Source organism: Pholcus phalangioides, unplaced genomic scaffold (genome assembly GCF_987345545.1).
Source record: "Pholcus phalangioides strain wild (caught in Gottingen) unplaced genomic scaffold, Ppha-v1.0 ptg000030l_1, whole genome shotgun sequence".
NCBI classification, from domain to species: domain Eukaryota; kingdom Metazoa; phylum Arthropoda; class Arachnida; order Araneae; family Pholcidae; genus Pholcus; species Pholcus phalangioides.
Window position 1 is genome coordinate 6787626 of NW_028301620.1, and position 23977 is coordinate 6811602.

At 32.7% G+C, this 23977-nt stretch overlaps 1 protein-coding gene across 3 annotated transcripts in view; it reads left to right on the forward strand.

Moving 5' to 3' along the window:
- LOC149067508 (phospholipid-transporting ATPase ABCA1-like) overlaps positions 1–23977 on the forward strand; it is a 188392-nt gene that overhangs the window by 88310 nt on the left and 76105 nt on the right. For all 3 annotated transcript variants that reach the window (XM_089252757.1, XM_089252756.1, XM_089252758.1), the window contains 15 exons: positions 152–282; positions 1237–1355; positions 3563–3778; positions 5840–6066; positions 8010–8089; positions 10523–10620; positions 12719–12927; positions 14858–14982; positions 16420–16544; positions 16928–17122; positions 17977–18173; positions 19423–19553; positions 19689–19816; positions 21167–21334; positions 22957–23167. In XM_089252757.1, coding sequence (XP_089108883.1) covers positions 152–282; positions 1237–1355; positions 3563–3778; positions 5840–6066; positions 8010–8089; positions 10523–10620; positions 12719–12927; positions 14858–14982; positions 16420–16544; positions 16928–17122; positions 17977–18173; positions 19423–19553; positions 19689–19816; positions 21167–21334; positions 22957–23167 — 2360 coding nt within the window. The remainder of the gene's footprint in view (positions 1–151; positions 283–1236; positions 1356–3562; positions 3779–5839; positions 6067–8009; positions 8090–10522; positions 10621–12718; positions 12928–14857; positions 14983–16419; positions 16545–16927; positions 17123–17976; positions 18174–19422; positions 19554–19688; positions 19817–21166; positions 21335–22956; positions 23168–23977) is intronic.

Consider the following 23977-nt stretch of genomic DNA (forward strand, 5'->3'; position numbering starts at 1 on the left):
TTTACAAATTTATGGAACACCATGTATAATATACTGATGGATGTGTTTAATAATTAATTTGTACATTTTCTCATTTTAAATCCTGCCAATAAGTGATAATAATATGTATATATTTTTAATTTTTTAATATATATATATATCTGATTTATAGATGGTTGATCTCAGGAGCTGAGAAAATTTATTTTTTGACTGACTTTGTTGTGCAAGGAAATTTAACAGAGAATTTATTTTACACTCGGCTGCCCATGATTCTTGAAAAGTTCATCCACAAGGGCAATTCTGGTAATATTAATCTCAGCATGATTTTTTTTTTTTGGTTCATGTTGCTTTATGACTATTTTTTTTATTAATCTATATTTCACATAAATTGTGTTATTATACTTATATGCATGTATTTTTCTCCCTAAATTTTCAATCAGCCATCTGAGTATTTGAATTCTCCAAGTATGACCCATAGTGGATATTTAAAGCAGTGAGGGGCATGGCTTTTCCTTTTTTTCTCCCCTTAAAAACTGAACTTCTTGACAAAAAAATTGTTTTCCTCTTTTGAATACAACAACAAAATCATATCCCAGTATAACCCTATTGCTCTATATTGAACTCATTCGAAAGAAATTTACTGGTTTTACTCTCCATCCCAGCAAAGGGCCAATATATTTAGACACACCCATAGACAAAATGGCGAATAGATGAAAAATCTGCATGACGGCTATAGCAGTCATGATAGGCCGCTGTGGTGGTCGAGTGGTCATAGTGATGGACTCGCATCGCGAGGATCCGGGTTCGAACCCCACCGGCGCTACAGTGGTGGTCAGCTGAAGTTAGTTTTCTGTGGTTTCCACCTTCAAGGTGCAAATGCGAGTCGATCTCCCCGTTAAAAAGTCTCGCCACAGAGAGCAACAGGCCTACAACGTTACAAATATTCAATCATTACACTTCACTCACAATTTGAAGTATAGATGGCAGCACTGAAATATCAAACACAACACTAGATACACACTCAGACTGTTAGGGGCACTCACTTTGTCCCAGACTCTGCTACGTAGCTGGGCTGGAAGAGATCTCGGCAACGGGATAAGTCTGGTGGCAGAGCTCCTGGAGTTCATTCATTCAGCAGTCATGATAGGGATCTGCCATGTCACATATCATGCCGAGGTGTCACTGCACCTTCTTTTATCTCAGCTAATTTTTCTTTTAGAACTGTACAATAATCTTTTTATTTTTTTATGTTTTCAGGTGATATGGGACAAATGGTTACTAGTATCCAAAGCAATACAACTATGGAAAAGCTGTTCGATGATATACTGGATACATCTTCTCAAAAATATGTATTTTTAAAATGGCTTGCCATACAGGTCAGAACATGTGTAATTTTAACATTTCTGAAACAGGTTTTTATGAAATGATTGCCGTGTGTGTGTGTGTACTTTTTTTTATGAATGGATGAATCCATCATTGTATGTTTCAGTATGTACAGAGGAATGTGTATGAGGTACATGTATTGTTAAGTAGTATGCATGTACAATAGAACATCTGTCCTCCTTAAACATGATCTTAAATACCAGTCTTGATAAATCCCATTCCTTACTTGATGTCATAAGAAAGGCCGCCCTTATCAGATGCGAGCCCTGGTGTGAAAATAATTTTGGTGGTCCTTGACCCTGATTTATTTATTCAATATTGATTGGCCGAGGCCTATACAAGAGGATGCAGAATTTATGTATGTCAAAAGTGACGATTGATGGTATGAGAGAATTCGGAAATCGTGGTGCAATATACAATATTTGATGGTAGGATTTTATTTCTTTTGTGGGGAAGGGACAATCGACATCCAAAGATTCATGTATTATCACAAGAATATATAAGAATACTGAAAAATATCTACTTACTAATAAAAATTCAGACTTGATCAAAAAATATATATATTGATGAAAATTCAGCATCAATCCCTTTGAACATTTGTTTTCAGGTAGCACTGCTGAGACAGACAATTTCATGTCAAGCTGGACTCGTCATTTCATTTCAAGTGGTTAATCAAAGGGGAAAAAATCCCCAGAATTTATGTATTTATGAAAATTCTCAGATTTAATGAAAGTAAAAAATCCCAGAATCAATGGAAAATCATAATGAGAGAGAAAAAATCCCAGAATCAATGGAAAATCATAATGAGAGAGAAAAAATCCCAGAATCAATGGAAAATCATAATGAGAGAGAAAAAATCCCAGAATCAATGGAAGATCATAATGAGAGAGAAAAAATCTCAGAATCAATGGAAAATCATAATGAGAGAGAAAAAATCCCAGAATTTTTTGAGACAGATGAAAATTCAGAATGAATCAGAGAAAACATCCCAGAATTGATGAAAATTCTTAGTTAATCAAAGAAAAAAAAATAGAATTGATGAAAATTCATAATTAATGACAGGAATATCTCAGAATTGAAAAAAACAATATCACCGATAAGTGCAAGGTGTAGTGCAACCGCATGTGTTGCACATCCCTAAGGGGCAGCTCTGGTCATAAGTCATCTAATCATGTTACTATATTAGTTTATAATATTTAAGACAAAATTGACTATTAGCACTGTCTCCCTATATTTTTTTAATGATTTGCATAATTTTTTAGTAGCAATCTCCCTCATTTAACTAGACTTTTCTAACCTACTGACTCTTAGTTCCAGATCGACCAGATAAGTGAAGTTCCACTGTACGACCAGCTGATTGCATTTTATACAGCATTAGCAAAAATACCTAGTGCTCTCCTGATTTTCTGCAGATACTGGGTGCATTGAAGAAGTCACAAACTGTTGTGAAGGAATAACCATGTCTGAATTTGTTTATCATTTGGGAAACATGTTGATCAAATTAAACACATTCCAAAAGTCATTGTTGAGGCCCACAGATTTTTTTACTATTTACCCAGCTCTGACAAACATTTGAAGTATCTTATTGTTCGAGTTGGTCTTGTGTGGCATATAATAAGAACCAGAATACTATACAATTCTACAATTTTAGATTAATCTTTGCCAAATTGTGTATAATATATAAAATTTGGCAAAGCTTTGTCTGAAATTGTAGAAGTGTAGAGTGTGCAGTGCGCATACACAGAGATGTTGCTGTACTCTAGTTTGGAACCCAGGTTCTTGGCAAAATCTGGATCCTTTTTGAGTAAAGATGGGTCCCTCTAAAATAATTAAAGTATGCTCTCCCCCTCTAGATAACTTGTCATCTTGTTCTTCAACGACCCACAGGTTATATCAATACTATACATTAAACTGTTTCATTTGTACTTCGAAGTAGTAAAACTACTTTTCAAGGTTATGCGTTTATGATAGACAGTAGAAAGAAAGAAAAAGTTGGGTTTTTTTCTTTGCATTTTTTTTCCTTCTCAAAACTGTGAAAGAACCCATCCTACGGGATGCGTGAACCAAATTTTCATGTGTCCTTTTCCAAAATTCTGGGTGTTTAATGGCAGCACCATCTCTGCAATCAGACAGAAAATCAATTTTATATATGTAGTTGATGGTATACAAAAAGCAGTCTTTACACATCTCTATTTTTCAGGCAGATTATTTTGGAAATGTTAATCACAAGCTGGAACTACAAAAGCTCTGTGAAAGTGAACAAATGGAAAATGATTCAGTGAAATCTTCTGTGGAAAAGGCTGCAGTAGAGTTATTTAAAATGCTTTGTGGAGATATGCCTTCGAAATGGGTTTTTCTTGTTGAACAAAAATATCCAAATTCAACGAAAGATGCTGTTCAGTTGTTTTCCTATGTAGTGAGTGCCATCTTGTTAGTGATTTTTTTTCCTATTGTAAGTTATGCATGTTGAAGCTCAAAATTTCTGTTTTTATGATCTTCAAAACCAAATTATATCTTATGTGCATTTTTTTAAAATTAGTTTTGTTCGAATTAGATATTCCATGAAAGTGTGGTTGTGTCCCCCCCCCCCACCAAAGTTATATCATTTCAAATATCATAATCACTGGTGTTCATATCAAAAAAGGGACAAAGCATTTGAACTACTATAATCTGAAGTATCTGAGAAGTCATATTTAAAAATATATGTTTTGATAAATGTCCTAAATCTAGTGATTAAGTATTGTGTGTGATTGTCATCATCTCCATTATGGTACATTTGATGAATATTGTTCCTTTATTGCAAATTTATTACATTTACCAGTGATTATGCATAATTCCCAGGTCTTGCCAGTAAACATAATAAATTGCCAATAAAATCACTCAAATTTGCGGGTATTGTGCTTAACCCTTCAGCTGCGGGAAGTTTGAGAAATGCTTCTCTCTCTGTGGAAGTGAGAATTTTTTTTTCATGAGAGATCAAAACAATGTGATTGCGATGTCTGGTAATCAAATTCAGACATCACAAATTCACTACAATTAGTAGAGATAGTAAGATATAGTGTCTTTTGCGGATGATACTGTTTTGTGGGTCGAAGATAAAAATATTTTCCATTTGATTACTGAAGTTGAAGATGACCTTAAACAGATTAACATGTGGCTAACAAAACACAAATAGCTCCCAAACATTGAAAATTAGAGATATAGAACCTGAAATCCCAATATCAATAAAATTACGCACTTGTGAATGTTAAATACAAATACAAATACAATGCCACAACAGGCAAAATGCCCAACGAGGTGGCTCATAAAAAGGTGCCCAAAAAAATATGGATGTCATATATTTAAAAAAAAAACAGCAACCCAATTAAAAATGCAATTAACACAAATTATAAACAATATATACACATGATAAAATATTATACAATGCCCATAAAGAATGCTTATGGTTGTCTTATTCTAAGTATGGATAGCTTCTCGATTTACCCCAACATGTTTATCATTTTCAATGTTCTCCCTATAGCTGTTCTTGCAGTTATATAGAAAGAGTAAGAGAATATGCATATTTAGGTGTTATTATACAAGACGATTTGAAATGGAATAGTCACACAAGCAATGTTTGTAGTAAAATTAGGAAACAAATAGCAGTATTATATAGATTGAGAATCATCATAGGTCTAGAACTCCTTAAGATAGTCTTCCATGCATGGATCTAATCAAGAGTAACTTATGCAATAATGGTATGGGGAGGTGCTTACCAGGACAATATTAAAAATTTAAATAACATTTACAATCACATAAAATGCAATATTTTAATATTTAATAATTCAAACCTACTTAATTCAGATGTTTTAACACTCGAACTGAGGCAAGTCTATATTTGGTATGTCGGTCGGGTTAATTTAATAACGCATATTTGACTCTACTCTGATCTGATTATAAGACGACTTGTCAACAATCACCACATTAATTTATTTACAAAAAATTCACAAACACACGAAAAGACATCAACATGTTATTTACACGGACACATAACAACTGTAAATTTTTTCTTCTTCCAGTCGCAAAGTAAAACACAGTAATAGTAAAACAAGGAAGAAAGAAAACTATAGTTTTCTGTTATTTATACCATAAACATAATCGTGTACAACCTTTTAGGAAAAGGGAAAACACCCTTTCTCTCTCTTTTCTGTTATCAGACTTTGAATAGAAGCTGACTCCAGTCAATGGCAGTTGGAGGGGGGGGGGTTAAGTATGCGAGATATCTCTTGGGATTGCCACTGTAAGGGTTACAGATGACCAAGAAAACTTTTTACTAGAACTGGAATAAAAAAGCAAACAATTTTTATGTTCCATATGTTGGGGGGGGGGGGGGGATACATCTCTGAATAAAACGTGACTAGTTTCTGTGAATGTTTCACCTAATTTTTCACGAGTGCAATTTGAAATAATTTATATTTCGTATTGTTCTATTTCACAGATGGAAAATTATTTCAACAAAGCTGATCAAATCAGTGCAAGAGAATATACAAAAAATGCTATTTCTACATACACAAATGACCTCATCAAATCAGCATCCAATGTTCTTCAAAATGTAGATTTTTCTTCATCAAAATGGCAAGCTTTTCAAGATCCTAGAACTTATTTCATTGCAATTAGAAGTTTTCTTCAAGCAGCTCATTCATACTATAAGAGAAGTAACTCAAAGTATGCATTTATATTTTATTTGACATTATTTTATAGACATAAGACAATTGCGATGCTACTTCTTATTCAATCAGCATCTAAATAAAAGTATGTGCATTGAAATTTTTTTATCTAAGCATTATGCTTAAAATTGCGGCATTTATTATTTTGGCGCAGGCTCAACTCACTATAACAACTTTCCTTTATAATAACCCTTCCATTATAATGATCATTACAACAAGTCCCAAATTCTTTCCTATTTTTGCCATGTTATTTTACATCCAGTATAAAGACTGGTAAATATCATGTAATCCATTACAAAGACTGAACTCAACTTGCTCCCTCACCCCTGGTATTTTTGCAAAGAAATTGACAAAATCTGTGTTTGAGTGTGTTTGACCTTGACCTTTGATGCTTGGAGAAAGAAAGAGATAAAGTGTTGTCACTTCATGGAAAACTATGTAGCTAAGTAGTACCCTCACTGGAAACAGGGCGAGTCATCAAGGGCGTAGCGAGGGGGGAGGGGACTTGGGGGTCTGGTCCCCCCCCCGAAATGTGAGAAAATGACCGAAAAAAGGGAAAAAGATGGCGAAATCCATTGTTCTGTCACTTTGGTCTCCCCCCCGAACGAAATTTCTGGCTACGCCCCTGCGAGTCATATAAAGGTACGAGTCCACTGGATGATGTTGATGTTCCTCCTCCTCCCCTACTTACCATTCTGTGTTATTTTCTCGCATGTTGGCTCACTCCTACTTTTCACGTGATTGATTTTTTGCAATTTTACTTAATTTCTCAATATGCAAGTAAAATGAACTCTCTTATTTTTTCCAATCTGAACAGTATTGATTTAAAATGGCTGTCTTAAATAAACGAAGCACTATATCTTTACCCTATTTCCCTGCATTAACTGGCATTCCAGGAAACATTGGTGACACCAGCATGCTGAAAAATTTGAATCATAGATTCTGGAAAATTTTTAATTATCTTTATTGTAAAAATCCATTGAAACTGCTGAATGCATAATGTGATCCTCCTCCCACATCAGCCGCCAAATACAAGGGACATCAGATTTTGGAATATTGGGTCTGGTTCATTTTAGCCATGCAGGGAAAAGTCATCTTGAGAAATCATCATCATAAAGAAAAGTCATCTTGTCTTTCTGAGTTCACCTCAGCATAATATCCAGAAAATAAAATGTTTCTTTGATATCTTGGGCTGAGAAAAAGCCACCTATCTCTCTAAAGTAGCCTACTCTTTGGAATATTCAATGATTCTGCTATTTTGGCTTTTGACATCAATTTCTGTTCAACTTCTGTCAAAACTTTCAATTTGAGATCTACTATTTTCCCCCACATCAGCCGCCAAATTCAAGGGAAAAAGCCATCTATCTCTCTAAACCATCCCACCTGGGGGCAAATTCTTGAAGTTAAGTGAGGCTACTAATGTCTCTACTTCAGTTCCTCACGCCACAGTGCGTGAAATAGGAAAGGCAGGGTCGTGTCTCCAGTGGTGTAGATGGTAGCATGCTTGCCCAGTATGGAAGCAGGCCTGGGTTCTGGGTTCGTGTCTCGGCGGAGACAAGATGACTTTTTTTTCCGAGTTCACCTCAGCATAATATCCAAAAAATAAAAAAGTAGGCTACTTTGTTCACCATAATTAAAAACCATGATTTATGAAAGCAGAAAAGTTGGGTTTTCCTTCTCTTAGTCGATCATGGGAAGGGAAATTTTAACAGTTGGAAAAAAGCAAAGAAGCTAAATTCTATGACACTTTTTGAAAATTTTCTGTATAATGACCTCTAAATATAACGTCCATTTTCCCATGGAACGAAGGGGGTTGTTATAACGAGCGTCTACTGTATAAACATTTTGGATCTATTTTAGAAGATATTTTTCTGTAAATTAAGATTTTTGAAATGAGCTATGTAATGATTTTATTTAATTCCATTAATGTTTCCTCCTCAGCTGGAGTGATTCATGTCAGCCTTCAAAATGGAGTCTTAAGTGGAGTCAAACACTTAATAATTTTCTGGACTCAATTCCAGGTACGATTTTTGTGTGTTTTTACCATATGAGACTCTCTGATCTATAATTTAATATTCAGGATCTTGTGCGTAAACATTAATCAGTAACCTCTCATTATTTCCTCTTGCAAGTTTTTGAACTTATTGAATTTTTGGTACCTTAGTGCAAACATGCTTAGCCTCTTTCTTATGGAGCTATCTGTCTGATATGGACCATTAATTACCCCCCCCCCCCTTTTAAACCTAGTATTATCAATTAACAAAGAATCTGAACATTAAGGACATTTCTCTGGATATTATCCCGAGGTGAGCTCAGAAAAAAAGATCATTTGGTCTACTGGGACTTGAATGCAGGTCCTCTTGCAAACTGGGCAAGAGTACTAGCATATACACCACTGGAGACATGACCCTGCCATCCTTATTTCATGCACTGAAGCATGAGCCACTAAAGTAGACACATTAATAGCCTCACTTAACTTCAGGAAATTGCCCCCTGCAGATAGGATGGTAGAGAGAGACTTTTTGCTCATCCCAATACATCAAGGAATCAGACATTTCTCTGGGTATTATGTAGCGGGGAACTCAGAAAGATGACTGGGTTCAAGTCCCAGTAGAGGTTGAATGACTTTTCTTTCTGAAATCAGCTCTGCATAGTATCTGAAGAAATATCTAATTCCTTAATGTATTGGGCTGAGAAACAGCTGTCTCAATCTGAATATTCCCACCAATTAAGTGACACTGACTGTATATTACAAAATGAATGTTATCTTGTTTTGAATTTAAATTTTAACCATCGATACAGGTGGAAATAAGCCTGGCAAAGTTTTAACTAGATGCTTGGTCACCCCCTCCAATGGCAACACTTCCATTTAGTATTGATTCCAGTGAATACTACCATGATTTCAAGGAAACAGAATATTTTCAGGATTTTATGCCGAGGTGAACATGGAAAGATAAGTCATCTGGCCTTTGCCTTGACTTGAACCCAGGCACTCTTACAAACTGGACAAGCATACTTTGCAAGAGTGCCTGGGTTTGAGTCCCGGCAGAGACCAGATGATTTTTCTTTCCAAATTCACCTCTGCATAAAATCCAGAAAAAATTTGTTTCCTTTATATCTTAAGCTGAAAAAAAAGCCACTTGTCTTTCACTATCACGAGTGCCATTAAAAACCATCATGCTTTTCATCGTATTGTAGCCTGTAATTGTTTCCAAGTCTAAGCTCTTTCTAATGGAAAATACTCTCTCCTCATCCAAGTGATGAAATGTGTAATATATTCTCCTCTGTTCAAGTGTAATGTAACATAATATAGTATTTGAATACAGTATCAAATCTGTCTAAGACAGACACTATGAACCACAGAAACCTGTCTTGAACAGAACAAAGAAATAGTTGTGTAGATACTTAATGCTTTTTCAATCATGGGAAACCTTTTAAAAACAAACTGTCTAATTCGGGATTGGGGGGCGGGGGTATGTTTAATCTATTTTCAGATTTAAAAAAACCTACTGAAAAAAAATAATATTTGGTCAAGTACAAGTTTTTGTGCTTAAAGTGGGGAAAAATTTGGTCGTGCTTATCCCATTTTTGTTAGAGAACTTGGAAAAACAATGAATGCTTACTATTGCATCTGAACTGGTTCTGGAAGTAAAGGATTGGGTTTTGATGGAAGCAGATTTACTATCCAAAATTTATTAAAAGTTCTGCTTATCATTTCATTTATGATTGAAGTTATAATTTTTGTATAGAAAACGCTTCTGTTTCTTAGAAAATGTTGATAATTTCCATTTAAACTAGTTCGGGCGAGCAATAGGATGTGGAGACCAAGTTATTTTTTACAATTTCAGCGATGCCATGTTTTGGCATTTCATTCAATATAGAGATGGCCAAAACTGCAGGTCACTGAGAGAGAAGAAAAGCAATATTTAAGTGTTAGAGAAAGATGTAAAATCTTTCTTGCACATACGTTATTGCTTGTTTGATCTCATTGTGACTATTTTTAAAAAGATATGTGATTTCCAAATTTTTTTTATTTTAAATATTGAAGATTTTTCATTTTCAACAAAGGTAAGTTTTCATTATATTGCTATTCAAGAGATCATTTTTTATATTGAATTTTAATAATTAAATATGAAATATCAAACATATGTAGTAATTTGAAACAACAAACAGGAAAAAATTCAAAATAATAATAAGCATGTCTTAGTTTAATGCTCATTAGTTTATAGTAGTTAGGGTGATATTCTGAAAATAAGTTTTGCGAAACAAAAAAATAAATCACTGCATATATGTTTTCATGTGCACCTTTATAAAATGAAAACCTGTCTAAAACTGAAAATAATTTCAGTCTCTTGGCATTTCATTTGGTACAGGTGTTATTGTATATATATACTTGTATTAATAGCAATTAAATCTATATAAACTTATCATGATGATCCTCTTCTCATTTCCAGATGTGGAATATGTAGTGTGCTATCTTCCATCGCAGAATATAAGTCATCTCTATGGTGAAACATCAAAACTTTTGGGTATCAAGCATCTTGTATCTGAGGTTATATTTTTTCCCCATATAGATAGATTTGCTTTCACCATTTTCTGACTTCCCATGTTGAAAAATTTAAATACAATAAAAATCCTATATAATGATATATATTATCCTCTATAATAATAATTGCCTATATAATAACATAATTTTGGTTCTCGTATACTTTTCATAATATTAATATATTCCATCTATAATAACTCCATCACGATACATTTCTCTGGTTCCTTGAATACCATCATGTAGGTGTTTCACTGTATAAAACATTTTAGTGTCTGTAATTCCCATAAAAAATTATTTTGTTATTGTTTCATTCATTTTATGTATTATTTACATTACCATTATAATTCTATAAATTATTTGATTGTATAACAATATTCTGCCTAGTAGTGAAATGATTATATTGTTCGGCTGATGGGTCAATGTTTGAATCCTAATTCACACATAGACATTTTTATGTTATTTATAAATTTCTTTAGTTTTATCAAAGCTTTTCTCCTATAGCAGATCTTGAGTAGTATTGTTATATTCTCTCATTATTAAAATGCTAAAAAAATTTAACTTCAACAAAAAAAAAAGAATACTTTTCAATTATGAATTAAAACTTTATGATTACTTATGTTACGTAATTATTATGTTATGTTATATGTAATTTACCTTATGTAATTACTTATGTAATGTAACTTTGTATGATTACTTATATAACAATGGCAGTTGCATTGTGATAATATATTATTTCAAGTCTCCTTGGTTATATAATATTAATAAAGAAAATGAATAAAAATATTTCAGCGTACATGATACCCCATTTTAAACTCTTCAACAAGTGCCATCAACGTGCCTTTCAATTTAATGATATACCAAAAACATACACATATATATATATATTAAAAAGGACATTGCGGCCCTGCTAGAATATTTCACGTGTTATCACATCAAAATACTCATCCAGCATGGTGAATGGGCCTTACACCATGCGAAGTTTCCAAGAACTTGGACCATCTGATCCCTTCAGAGTAAAAGTGGACCTCGTCCATCTAAGGATTATCTAAGGGACCATGGGTGTAGTGCCCCTAAACCTCCTATCTCACAATCCGGAGATTATTCTTTTAGTTACAGTGGAAATAATAATAAAAAAGAACACATACTTTCTATGGACAACTTTCACCCTTATATGGCAATTTAAAATGAATTAAATATTTCCAAAAATTAACAGTTATCCACTAAAATGAATTATGATTTTGATCATATCAGTATACTGATAAAGCTTGCAACCAAAGATAATGAAGGAAAAGTTACACTTCTCAGAACAATCAGGGAAAATGTCGTTTTTATTTAATTGTAATTTTTTAAACATTGTAGTTTATCCAGGATGGCTCAGCAGGTAGTGTTTGAAACGAATCAAAAATTAAAAACAAATAAGAGTGAATAAAAGATTTTAATGATGCATATTGAAATTATATAGTGGGCAATTAATGATAAAGAGGTTCAAAGTGACTTCCTTCTTTAACAAGGACAGCAGTAAGGCTGTTCTGGAATTCATTTATTAGGCGTGAGCAGACTTTGCTGTCAGTCACGTCGACAGCTTTTCCATAAAAGTACCTTACATGGTCCTTTTTTTCAGACATTTCTTGTTGTGAAACTCCTCCTGCCATGCTCGTTGAACTGCCGCAATATTTTCATGGCATCTGGCCATTTGTAGCACAATTAATGAACATGGGTTGAATATTTATTCATTTTCGCTTGTGAAAATTAGAACTGAACAGCATGCTTAAGTTCGCCACTCATTAACGAAACACATACATATACAATTTCCTGCTCTAATTATCATGTGCACAAAATTTGGTCTCACTTACTCTCACATAGCGCCATCTATTCGCTGTTTTTCAAGCATTACCTGCTGGGCCACCCTGTAAAATATTGGTAAAGAACGTTGTTAGACTTTTACTCAGAGTTGTGTCAATAGAGTTAATCATTAATTAAATTTTAATAAATTTAACTAAATAATCTAATTGTTATGAGCAGTGTATCTCTTTTTAAAAGAGGGAAAATAGGTAAATGTAAAATTAATTTATCCCTTCAATTATTAATTAATCTTTCTTTACAGTTCATGAATTCCCCAAATGTAAACTGGAGTACCAGCTGTCCACATATGCAAGTGCCATGGTTTGATCTGGCATTTTCGTGGATTAACAGTTTCCTGGATCTGGTAGAGAGAATTGTTTCTAAAGGAACTTCTGATCCGAGTCACTGGAAGAATCTCTACACCTGTGTGGAAAACATCCAAAGCTCAAAGCTTTTGCAGGATATCATCCGGTTAGTATAACAGTGTTGCTAAATTATTGTAGATGAATGGTTGGCTGTGTGTTTAGGTCAGTCATGGTATGTTTTTAATATATTAAATTTTGAATGGGAATTAATAGTTGAAAGACACTACTTCAATATTCAAGTGAATAACAAATGTGTTGATGAAAACTTTATATGGTTCTTCGAAAAACTACAAATATAGTAGGATCTTGATAACTTAACATGCATATAACTCTGCATTTATTATTCTCATGGTTGACATAATACTAAATTCAATAGAGAGAAGCCTCTTTCACTTGACATAAGATAGTTAAAGTTAAGCTCAGCTTAAGTTGATTATGATTTGCATTGTGTTATCAAACTAATTTTTTAAAATTGTCCATGGATTGGCCAGTTAATAAATTTTTACTTACTTTTGTATTTTTCAACAATTCTGTGCTCTATTTTTTTTTTTCTTACCTTTGGGGGTAGGGCCATTTTCCACTTTTTGAGCCGGGAAACTCAACGTGTGGACTACAAAAGTCACAGCTAAGTACAGATAATATCTGAAATTTTTGAGTGAAATGGTTGAATGAGCTAAAAAAAATAGTTTTTTAAAATTGAAATTTTTAAGTTATATATATATTTAATTATTGTTAAAAATATGTTTTCCTTACTTTTGGCAATCACACTACTCTTTGGGCATGTAAAAAAGCAAAACATCCAAACACTTTCATTTTGTATTTTTTTTTCACTAACAAAGATATTACTAACACGTTGAAATTCTGGAGAAAGGTAGTCATGATGAAATATATAGTCTGTATATGATCCATTTTTACAACACAATATTTTGAGACCCTTTGAGGAGTCATGGCCCTTGCATCCTGCAATTGGACTCATAGACTGGGATCTTCAGCGGGCTCCAGGATAGGACTTTTCAGTCCTTTCTCTATATTGAATATATAGGTAAAAAATAATGGGATTCATCGTGGGTCCTCTCTTATGTGGGAGTCATGGATGCAGCTGCACCCTTTGCTACCGACCAAGTTCAATTCTGTGTCATTAATCAGTTATGATTCCAAGAACAAGGTAAATAGCAACTTTTCCAACACCAACTTAGAAAACTGTAATTGACAGTTTGACTGATTTTAGATGTTTAATTAGTGACTGCATTGTTTTTAAATATTTCTGTTTCTTTTAAATTTTTGATTCTTTTCATGCAAATATATATTTTTTTAAATTTTGAAGTATTGTAAATCCAGTAATAATATGAATTTTAAAAAAATTTTGGCCCATTCAGGCATCTATTATTTCATGTTACATACTCGACTGGGCATGTAAATTTTTATAGATTTTTCCATCTCCTTTATTTACACGTTCATGCAAAATACAATAAAATCACTTCATTAAATTTGCTTACTATGTGCTGTATTACAAAATCATGCAATTACAGTTTTTTTTTACACTTAAATTTCTGCTATAAATATGCTTTTTTGCACGTTTTGTGCAAACAGGTGGACAAATAAAGATTAGAAAAATTCATTATCCACTTGGCAAGTTTTATTCATGATGTATTGATGTATTTTTTTATCACAATGATTTTGGATAAAGAATAAATATTTAGTTGATCGATTTTATTCCATAAAGTGGTATTTACACTTATTCAGTATTTCTAATTTTAATTTGATAGAAATGGGACTGGACTAAAAAACATACACATATATATTATGCTCTTATCTGGTTTGTATTGTTATCTGTTCTCCATTTAAAGAAGTCTGATTGCTGATGTTCCAGATGGAAGTTACAAGTTTCTTGAACTTGACAGATAATTAGTGTTCTACATTGTTTTGGATTTATATGTGCAAGTTCATAGTTATCATATACCTATAACATCATTAAAAGTTTTTTTATTTATCTTAATATTTTTTTTCTCATGAGAAAGTTTTATCTGTTAATGTAGAGTTGGAAACTTCTCAAAACACATCACTCGTCTAATATCAGGATTAAAAAAATCTGGATCTTTGGGAAAGAGCTGGAAAGAAATCGAACAAGAAATTGCCTATTTTATTACTCCACAATTACCTGGTAATATATTTTAAATTTATTTTCAATATATTAGTGTAGAAACTTCATATTATTTTACATACATGTTTTCTTTTCACTTTGGGGGGGGGGGGGGGTAAACTGTATTTTAAATTTTTCAAGTTTCCCAATAACAAGGTAGAAAATTGTTTCATTTACCTCACTTATGATGCTGTTGTTTGATATGAAAGTACTGATCCATGATGTGGGGTTTGAATGACTTTATGGTGACGCAAGTGCTGGTGGATGTCTCGTTATTTTGGAAACATAATGAGTCACAACTCCTTTCTTTTTAATTAATTTAATAGAATAGATAGAGAAGAGAGATTTTTAGTACATGTTTGATTCACGGTTGGAGCCAGACTGAACTCCAATACGAGAAGACACTAGATAATGCCTAGCTAGTGGGTGGCAAAAAGAATATAAAAATTTCCTTGAAATTTCCTTTTCAAAAAACACAGTTTTAAACAGGCTTTTTCCATTTCTCATGTAAGCGAGCCTTATATGTCATGTTTTCTTTAAAAAATATATTTTGTACAAATTACTTCCAAAATTATTCATCTTCATCTATATTCTAAACTGCCAAAAAAAAGCTGTATATAACACCTTATGGCCTATAATCTGCACTAAGAAATTCAGATTTCTTTTTAGTGTGTAATTTGCTGTTCGTGTATAAAAAGTTACAATAACTGAAGTTGAATTTTTTTTTTATGTATCTTGTTCTTGCATTTTTTAAGGTCATAAGAAAATTACTTCAAACGCTAGTAACAAATTCCAACTTTTTTGTAGCATTGTAACATCATTTTATGATATCATTGAATAGAATGTCAATCATCTGTTATTAGATAGAAATTTTTATTTAAGGTTCCTAAAGCTTAATTGGAATGATGTATTTCACGACAATAAATTTTCTGGAAATTCATGAAAGTCAAGTTTCATAACTCAATCAATTTTGGTTGTAAGAGAATAGTTTTTTTAACATGTCAGTGCATGGGAAATAGTTTATTAAATATCGCTTATTGAAACAGTGCACCGTAAACTTTATACATATTATCTGTATGCCAGAGGTAAAGGGCACCATGCACATTTTGGTCAATATTGGGATAATGATATTAATTTACAGTACTTTCATTACAATACACATAGTTATATGACACTGTCTTATTTCAATAAATAACAGATATTTTCTTTTTTTATAAAGCAAACGAGCTCCTTAGATAGACGTACTAAAAAAATCTTTACGCGGCTGTCCTGCAAAATTTTCCTTTTGCCAAATGGTGCCCGTTATCTTTGACATACAGATATAATAAACATTCAAAACTAGTATTTTATACTTCGCCAGATTTTATGCTTTACCAGTAACGTATTGTACATATTATGTTATTAATTATTGAATTTATATATGTGTTGAGATTCAGTGCTTTTTGTGTTTTGAAATAGGTTTCTCCAGAATATCGGAGTTTTTTAATTTGAATACCAAGAACTCTACTTTTTTGGAAGCTTCACTAAGGCCGTCAGAATATGTTTTAAAAGTTTTAGAGAAATCTTCCATCAATCTCAATTGGGTGAGTTCACTTGTGAAGATTTTTATGAATTCCCACAATGAATCTAATAGTTTTTTTTAAATTCCTTGATACTTTTCAAATTTTTGTGTAAATTTTAGATTTGGTTTGAAAAAATTATTATCATCAAAGAAAATTTTCATTTTTCTTGTATTCTATGTCTGGTAATAGTCTACTATCATTGGTATACTCTATGAATTGTTATGTTTTTAGTAAATTAATTGGTCACTTCATATTTAAAATTGCATGTCTATAAATTACATTCTGTCTGAGCTGCTATTGATTTTAATTAGGATTGAACTTGTAAATGTTGCATTTTCATGTCCATGCCTGTATAAATGTAATTTCTGCATTGTACTATTCTGTTTTATGTTTCACCATGTTAGCTCTCAAGACAAAACTATTCAGCTCAGTCAGTCAAAGAAGCATTTTGTTCACCTCCAACAAGCGTGAAAGTTAAAGGTCTTTTCCAGTTTCCACCTCATCAGGATGCGATTAGAGATGTTTTGAGTTTCTTTTGCAATGGCACTGGATTCGAATTTCTCCTGTCAAGAATGGACACTGACTACCTGAACAAAACAGTATGTAAGCATGTTCCTTCATTAAGGTCATGATTTGAAAAACTTAAAATAGCAATGATATAATTTTGCAAAAAAAATTTCAATATGAGGTTTTATCTTGTGGAGAGAGGAAGAGTGAAAAAAGATTCTTCACCAAAAAAGAGTAAAGCAAGATGAAAAATAACATTGCACATTCCTTAAAACACTAAAGATTTAATTTCTTAACATTTGAAGTTTTTTCTAGTTTTAACTTTTGATAATAGCACCATCAGGCTTAGTTAAACATACTAGGTCCTTCATTAGAGTCATGAAATTTACAAAGATTTACAATTAGTAAAACTCCAACAGACCATTACCAGTTAAAGGAAGGAAAATGTGTCTAATATTCCAGTAAATCTGGTTTACCAAAAAAATCAATAATATGCAATAATTACATGAAATTTTCATAAAGGAAGTGATTGGAACTCAAAATTATGGTGTTTTACTTGAAAAGTGATCAAAGAAAATCGGGTCATAATATACAATAATAACGTACAATAAGACACTGAAGTTTAAGACAAAAACATTCTTGTCAATTATTCAAATACAAAGGCCACAGCAAGCAAATGCCCAATGAGGTTGAAAAAAGCATGATGCATTATGAACTGTTAATGGATATTGTATCTAGAAATGTATTTTAAGAAAAAGATCTGTCCTATATGCCTATAGTAAGTATTTGATTGAGTGTAAAAAAATAGGAGTATGTCTTGCATGTTTCTGCAGATAACGCACTCGCAAATGCAATATTTATTAGCATTTGGCTTGTATTAATTTACTAATACACTCAAACATGATGTACGATCCAGTTTTTTATTTTTTATTTTGTGTTTTTGAAGCTACGAGAAGCACAGGAGCGCGAGTTTCGATCAGGTAACTGGCTTAAAGAATTATTTGCTTCATCGTCTGGAATCATTGATGATATCATCTATTTGATTCGAGCTCTAAGAGACATTCCCTTGAGAAAGCCAACATCTTTCCAAGACATTGTCAACACCATTTCTAAAACTACTGCTTTTGAACAGATTTTACAAGGGTAATTATTTAAATTGGACAATTTATATATTTATATCAAATTCTGTAAGTTTTTCAGTGATTGTTATTCATTTTTTGAGTTATCTCAAAATCCTTTGTATGAGGTTTGATAAAAAAAAACTTCAACCATTTTTTTTTTGTTAAACCAATGAAGCTAGAGAGGCACGGTGTGATGCATTTATGTAGGTGATCCTACATACCTAGCGTGCATGCTTGAAGTTTTTCCTGCCTGTTAGAAGCTGGCAGAACTCAATGAGTGAGGAAGTGCGATTACTGTCATATTTTCTTTTGTGACAAAATGGCAGGAAAAAATTTAATAATACTAATACATTAAATTTTGTGTGGAGCTTGATGGTTCCCGAATGGAAACAAGCTGCAAGATTCATCAGTTCCTTTAGAGATTAAGAGATGTTTACTACACAGATAAAGGAGTGGCACAACCACTTCAAAGGTGGCTGCACATCAATGGATAGTGAAGCATGTTCTGTTAGTCCCCCAACATTCAGAAATGAGATTGTCAATAACCAAGTGAGGACTTTGGCGATGCAGGATCATTGAATCACGATCAGAGACCTTGCAGATGAGACAAGCATCAGCATTCATTGAATTTGTCCATTCTATTTTGACTGATGATTTGGGCTTTGGGAGATGCAATGTCAAAGTTATAATGACCATCTTTGACACCAGTAGTGAGGTTCTGCACCGTAATTGGCAGCTCCATCACGATTAATGCAATAGAATTCACATTTTCCCTGCCATTTTGTCAAAAAGAAAAATATGAGGGCATCCACTCATATTTTCCTCACTCATCGGCAGTCTGTCATCAACTGTTAGCTTCTGCAGACAGGAAAAAGTTCAACCATGCAGACTAGAATTGCCTACATGCATGCACTGAACCATGCCTCCCTAGCTTCATTGGTTTATGCACGAAAAATTATGGTAGCATGTTTTTTGAACAAACCTAGTATATTCAAAAAAGCTTGAGTTTTTGTTTTATTCACCATTTTCTAGAACAAGGAAATTCATATCAAACAAATTTTAAAAAAATATGTGATGAAAATGATACCGCTAATTCCCTCATTCAAAACATAATGCTAAATTGTGAGCATATATTGCAATAAAATCTATTCTCACTGTGAATTGAAAAAATCTTCCATAATTATGGGTTTGCATAATCAAGGTTCAACTTTGAATAACTAAAATTTATGTGATAGAGCTTAAAAATATTATAATTTAAAACTTTTTTCTAGATTGAATAGAATGGTTACAAAGCTGAGTAGTGTTCTTGGCGGAAGTCCAATTTTAGAAAATATCCAACAAATAATGAGTGGCATACAGTCTTTCCAGTACCTGCAGAGATTGGATGTGTTCAAATTTAATGGTTTGCATTAATATTTAATGTTATTAATTTTCATCATTAATTCATGTAAAACATTCACTCATAAATACCACATAAAATTTAATTTCTCTAATCTTTTCTCTTTACAATTGGTGACATTCTCACTTGTGCTTTCAGTGAAAGTGAAAGAGCTCTTCCTGAAAGAAGAAGCTGTGAATAAAGCTGAAGTACTCTTAAAAGAAAGGCATCTTTTCAATGAAGAGAAAATCAAAAAATTCTTTGATACTGATGTGGATGTAAATAAGGTTTGTACATTTTAATTTTTTATATAATTATAATTTTTATTATATGTTTATGTACCTCATTATTACAACACTAGAAATATAGCAAAAATTCTATATGCACAATAAAATCACCTATGTAATGATATTTCTCTCTGGCCCTAATGTACTTTTTCATAGTTCTAATATCTTCCATCTGTAACAATCATTTTCCGTTGTAACAATACATTTCTGTTTCTTGAGTGTCTTTGCATGTTTCATTTTATAACATTCTGCTCAATTTTTTTTACCTTTTGCTATTGTTTTATCTATTGCTTGACCATAAATTTGAAATTTGTACCAATCACTTCAAGTAAAATATGAATGATACTAACTGAATGAAACTATGATAAGATCAAACTGGCAACTGCCATGGAGTGGCTCTATATATAGACTTCTGAGGCTTGATCGGCCACAGAAGAGCTGTATTGGTTAGTTTGAGTGGCTGTGTCATGCTCTAATTGGCTGTGTGTGAAGTCTAGTGGCAATATTGGCTGTCAAGGTCATTTCCTCTCTTGTTCTTGTCAGTGATGATCTCTGATGTTATTGGAAAGAGGAAATGACCTCAACAGCCAATTGCCAGTAGACCCCACACACAGGCAATCAGAGCACGACACCACCAATACTGCTCTTCTGCGGCCGATCAAGTCTATATAGAGAACCACTCAATAACACTAGATATTAAACACCTATTCGTTTGTCAAAGAGAGGAATGTGTGTTTAACCTCAGAAGATGCCTGTCCGAGATGTGGGCGAAATGCCAGGAAGAAAATGCCTTAGACCATGACCTAACAGCCTGAAAACCATTTTTAGTGCACGAAACACAAATAACTCTGACAACATAAATGTGTTAAAGCCACACATATATACACTCAGAACACACATTTTGACATTACCAATTCATTAGAAATTCCCCAAAGAAATTTTTAGGAGTTGTGCATGTATGGTTAACAAGCAGTATTAGTCACTCTGCCAAACATACAATTCCTGTAAATGTCATTTGACTTATTTTTTTATGTTACGTGTAATGTGCTTGTAGTTAGTTCAATGATGTGTGAGAGAAACATTATTTTTTACACTTCCAAGAAAGCATATTCTACTGGTTTCGCTATTCTGATTGAATCATGTAATCTATGAAAAAAAAAGTTTGTTTTTTGAATGTGCTACAACTTTAAAAGTAATTTTGAGACACCCTGTATAACAACCATATTGCTTAATGAAATTCAGTAAAAACTGCAAATAGGAGGTTAGTGTGACTCAGTAATTGATCTTTCCATTAATAAAAAAGATTTAAATAATATTATATAGTGTAAGTAAATGTTTTCTAAATTTCAGATTTTTGAGATCCAAAAACATCTGGGAGAGAATTCTTGTGAAAGTGGCCTGCCTACCGATGACTTGAACAAGTTTCTCGCCATTCTCTGTGACATGTTGTCTGATGATAGCTTTCAGATCACCTTTGATCATATGCAAGATTTACTTTTGAGTAAATTTCTGAAAAATGTAAGTAAAGTCACTGTACATAATTTTTGTTGTTAATTTCTCTTTTTCTTATTTGTCGTCTTATTTTTTTTTCCCACTTCTGATTTTTCTTAAGAATGTAACCCAACCACTATTCAAAGTTACAATAAATATGCACAAGTCTGAAATAGATCTGAAGTCTTATGTATTGTTATCAACAGAAGTATTTACAGGATAGTTAGATGGGGGATGGCTTGGGGAACGGAATGGGCAGTCAAGAAAATTGGGCCAGACCAGAAAGAGGGCTGCAAAATCATTAAAAATTTGCCTTTTAATATGAATATTAATTTCAAAGTATTTCTTTCTTGTTTCTAATTTTTTAATTCATGTTTTATTAAATAATAAAACATAAGAACTACAGCATTTTTTAAAATAAGTTTTGTTGAAAATATATCTTAGCAGCTGTTATGTTTATGTGACACAAATGTGGCTTTTTGTTTCGAAAAATAAATAAAACTGAAAACGCTAAAAATATTGTCATTATTTGCTAATATCAGTCAGTTTAGTTTTCAGTTTAATTATTCATCCTGAACATTTAACAAGTATTTTTTGATAAATATATGATTGGGGTAGACAGGAAAAGAGGTTTATGTATGAAAGATAAACAAGTTAAAAAAAGTTAATGGCTATTAATACTTCAGTTAACTGAAGGTAAATTGGACACAAAAAATTTTTGTTAAACATTAGAAAGAGGAAACATTAGAGGGAATTTTCATCAGAATTTGGTGTAACTAAAAGGCTAATGGGTGGGCCTGTACTCAATGCCAATTATGAATTTTAATTGTCTGATATGATATAATATTGATATAGAACTTCTAGTAATATCATAAGCAGTGCGAATGGATGGCCTATGGCAGCAGATCACCACATTTCCAGTCCACGGTCTAAATATGCGATATTTCTGTTGCTTCCCAGCCAGAAATGGATATATATATATATATATATAGGTAGACATATGACATATATATATATATGCATTTTACTGGAGTATCCCAGTAATTTTTGTCTCTCCCACCTTTTTATAAAATGCCCCATTATTTCTTGAATTTTCAATGAAGCAAACTTGAATTCTTATTTTTTACTAGAATCAAGGATTGAGAGTATTTTCATAACTTATAAATTATATCACATGATTATTATGACTCTAATTACCATAACTAATACTTCTATAATATACTGTATTCATTTTGCACATTTGACAAACATATAAGTTTTTGGTGAATTAAAAAATGATCAATTGGGACTTGCAACAGCCCTCCATTTCCCTCCATTGTTGATTTTTCAGCAATTTTAACAATAATGGGCAACTTTCCTTAACTTTGAAAATTTTTTGGCAAAAATTGGTGCTGTCCCGTATGGATCCTGATGATTTCCCATATTTTTATGAAGGAAATACAGTCAGACTTTTACTACTGATACTTTACCTGAACACCTTTCGTGGTCCAGATGAAACCCCTTGGTGGGCCACATTTGTCCCTTCGGCCAGAAGTTATGGTGTATGATTGAGCTGTATTTTAAGATTACTGTTTTGAAACTTTAAAGTGGTCTTCAAGTAATACTAAAATTTGATATTTAATAACAAAGTTTTATTTATTTATGCACAGGTTGGGGAACTCGGTTTTCAGGGTATTCTACAAAAAGCTGAATTGAACATGGAAGATACTCAAGACACTCTTAAAAGTCTAGGGCTAGCTACAGATGTCATGATGGATCTTGAATCTCACCTGAAATCATTGTTATCTGTCCTGGATCCACATACTCGCCAGCAGCTTATGGCATTGAATATATCTCATCATGGTGTTTCTGTCTTAGGAAGTAAGAAATTTTTTCCATGGCAAAATATTTGAGATTTCTGTTTTACATGCTAAACACTATTTTCTGTAATGGCTCTGACGGATCATACAAGCTTTACATTTTTTTAGTTAATTTAATCATTATGTTGTGTTGTATGTCATTGCTCTAGTACAGTGCAACTTTTTGATGCATATAGATCCTTTTAAAAAACAATTTCTTCATTAGAGTTCAGTTTTTTTTTATTGTTCATTAACTCAATTTACTGATACATTTAATTTTTCTGGGCAATTTTTACTATATCAACTATCTATGCTGGGGGGGGGGGGGCTTTTCCCCAACGAGCTTGAGGTGACCACCAATAGACAGTGCTTTCATTTCCAACCCATCTCATTAATGTCAGTGAGTGGCAAATATAGTGATATGGCCGGAGTTGGTGGTAGGTGAAGTAGTGTCTATGCCAGGGTCTTCAATTTTTCAGACATTGCAAACCAAATTGGACCTTCTATGAAGCTCACGGGCCACCAAGTCATTCCATGGTATTCACAGTTATCAAACAGGGTTCCCCAAATTTATTGAACACTTTTATTTACTCTGAATTTATTTTTTTTATTAAATTTTACTTGCGAATCTTCTGACTGTGCAGTCTGGGTTTGAATCCTGGTTCGGGCATGGATGTCTACTAACACACAAATTAGCAGGACAGGTCGTAAAGATCTCTTGGGAATACGTGATGATCACGTTATTTAAAAAATAATAATTTTAAAAAAACCTTTCATTAACTTTTTAAATGAATTATTTCTTTTTAATCTGAAATTTTTCCCGATAATTCTG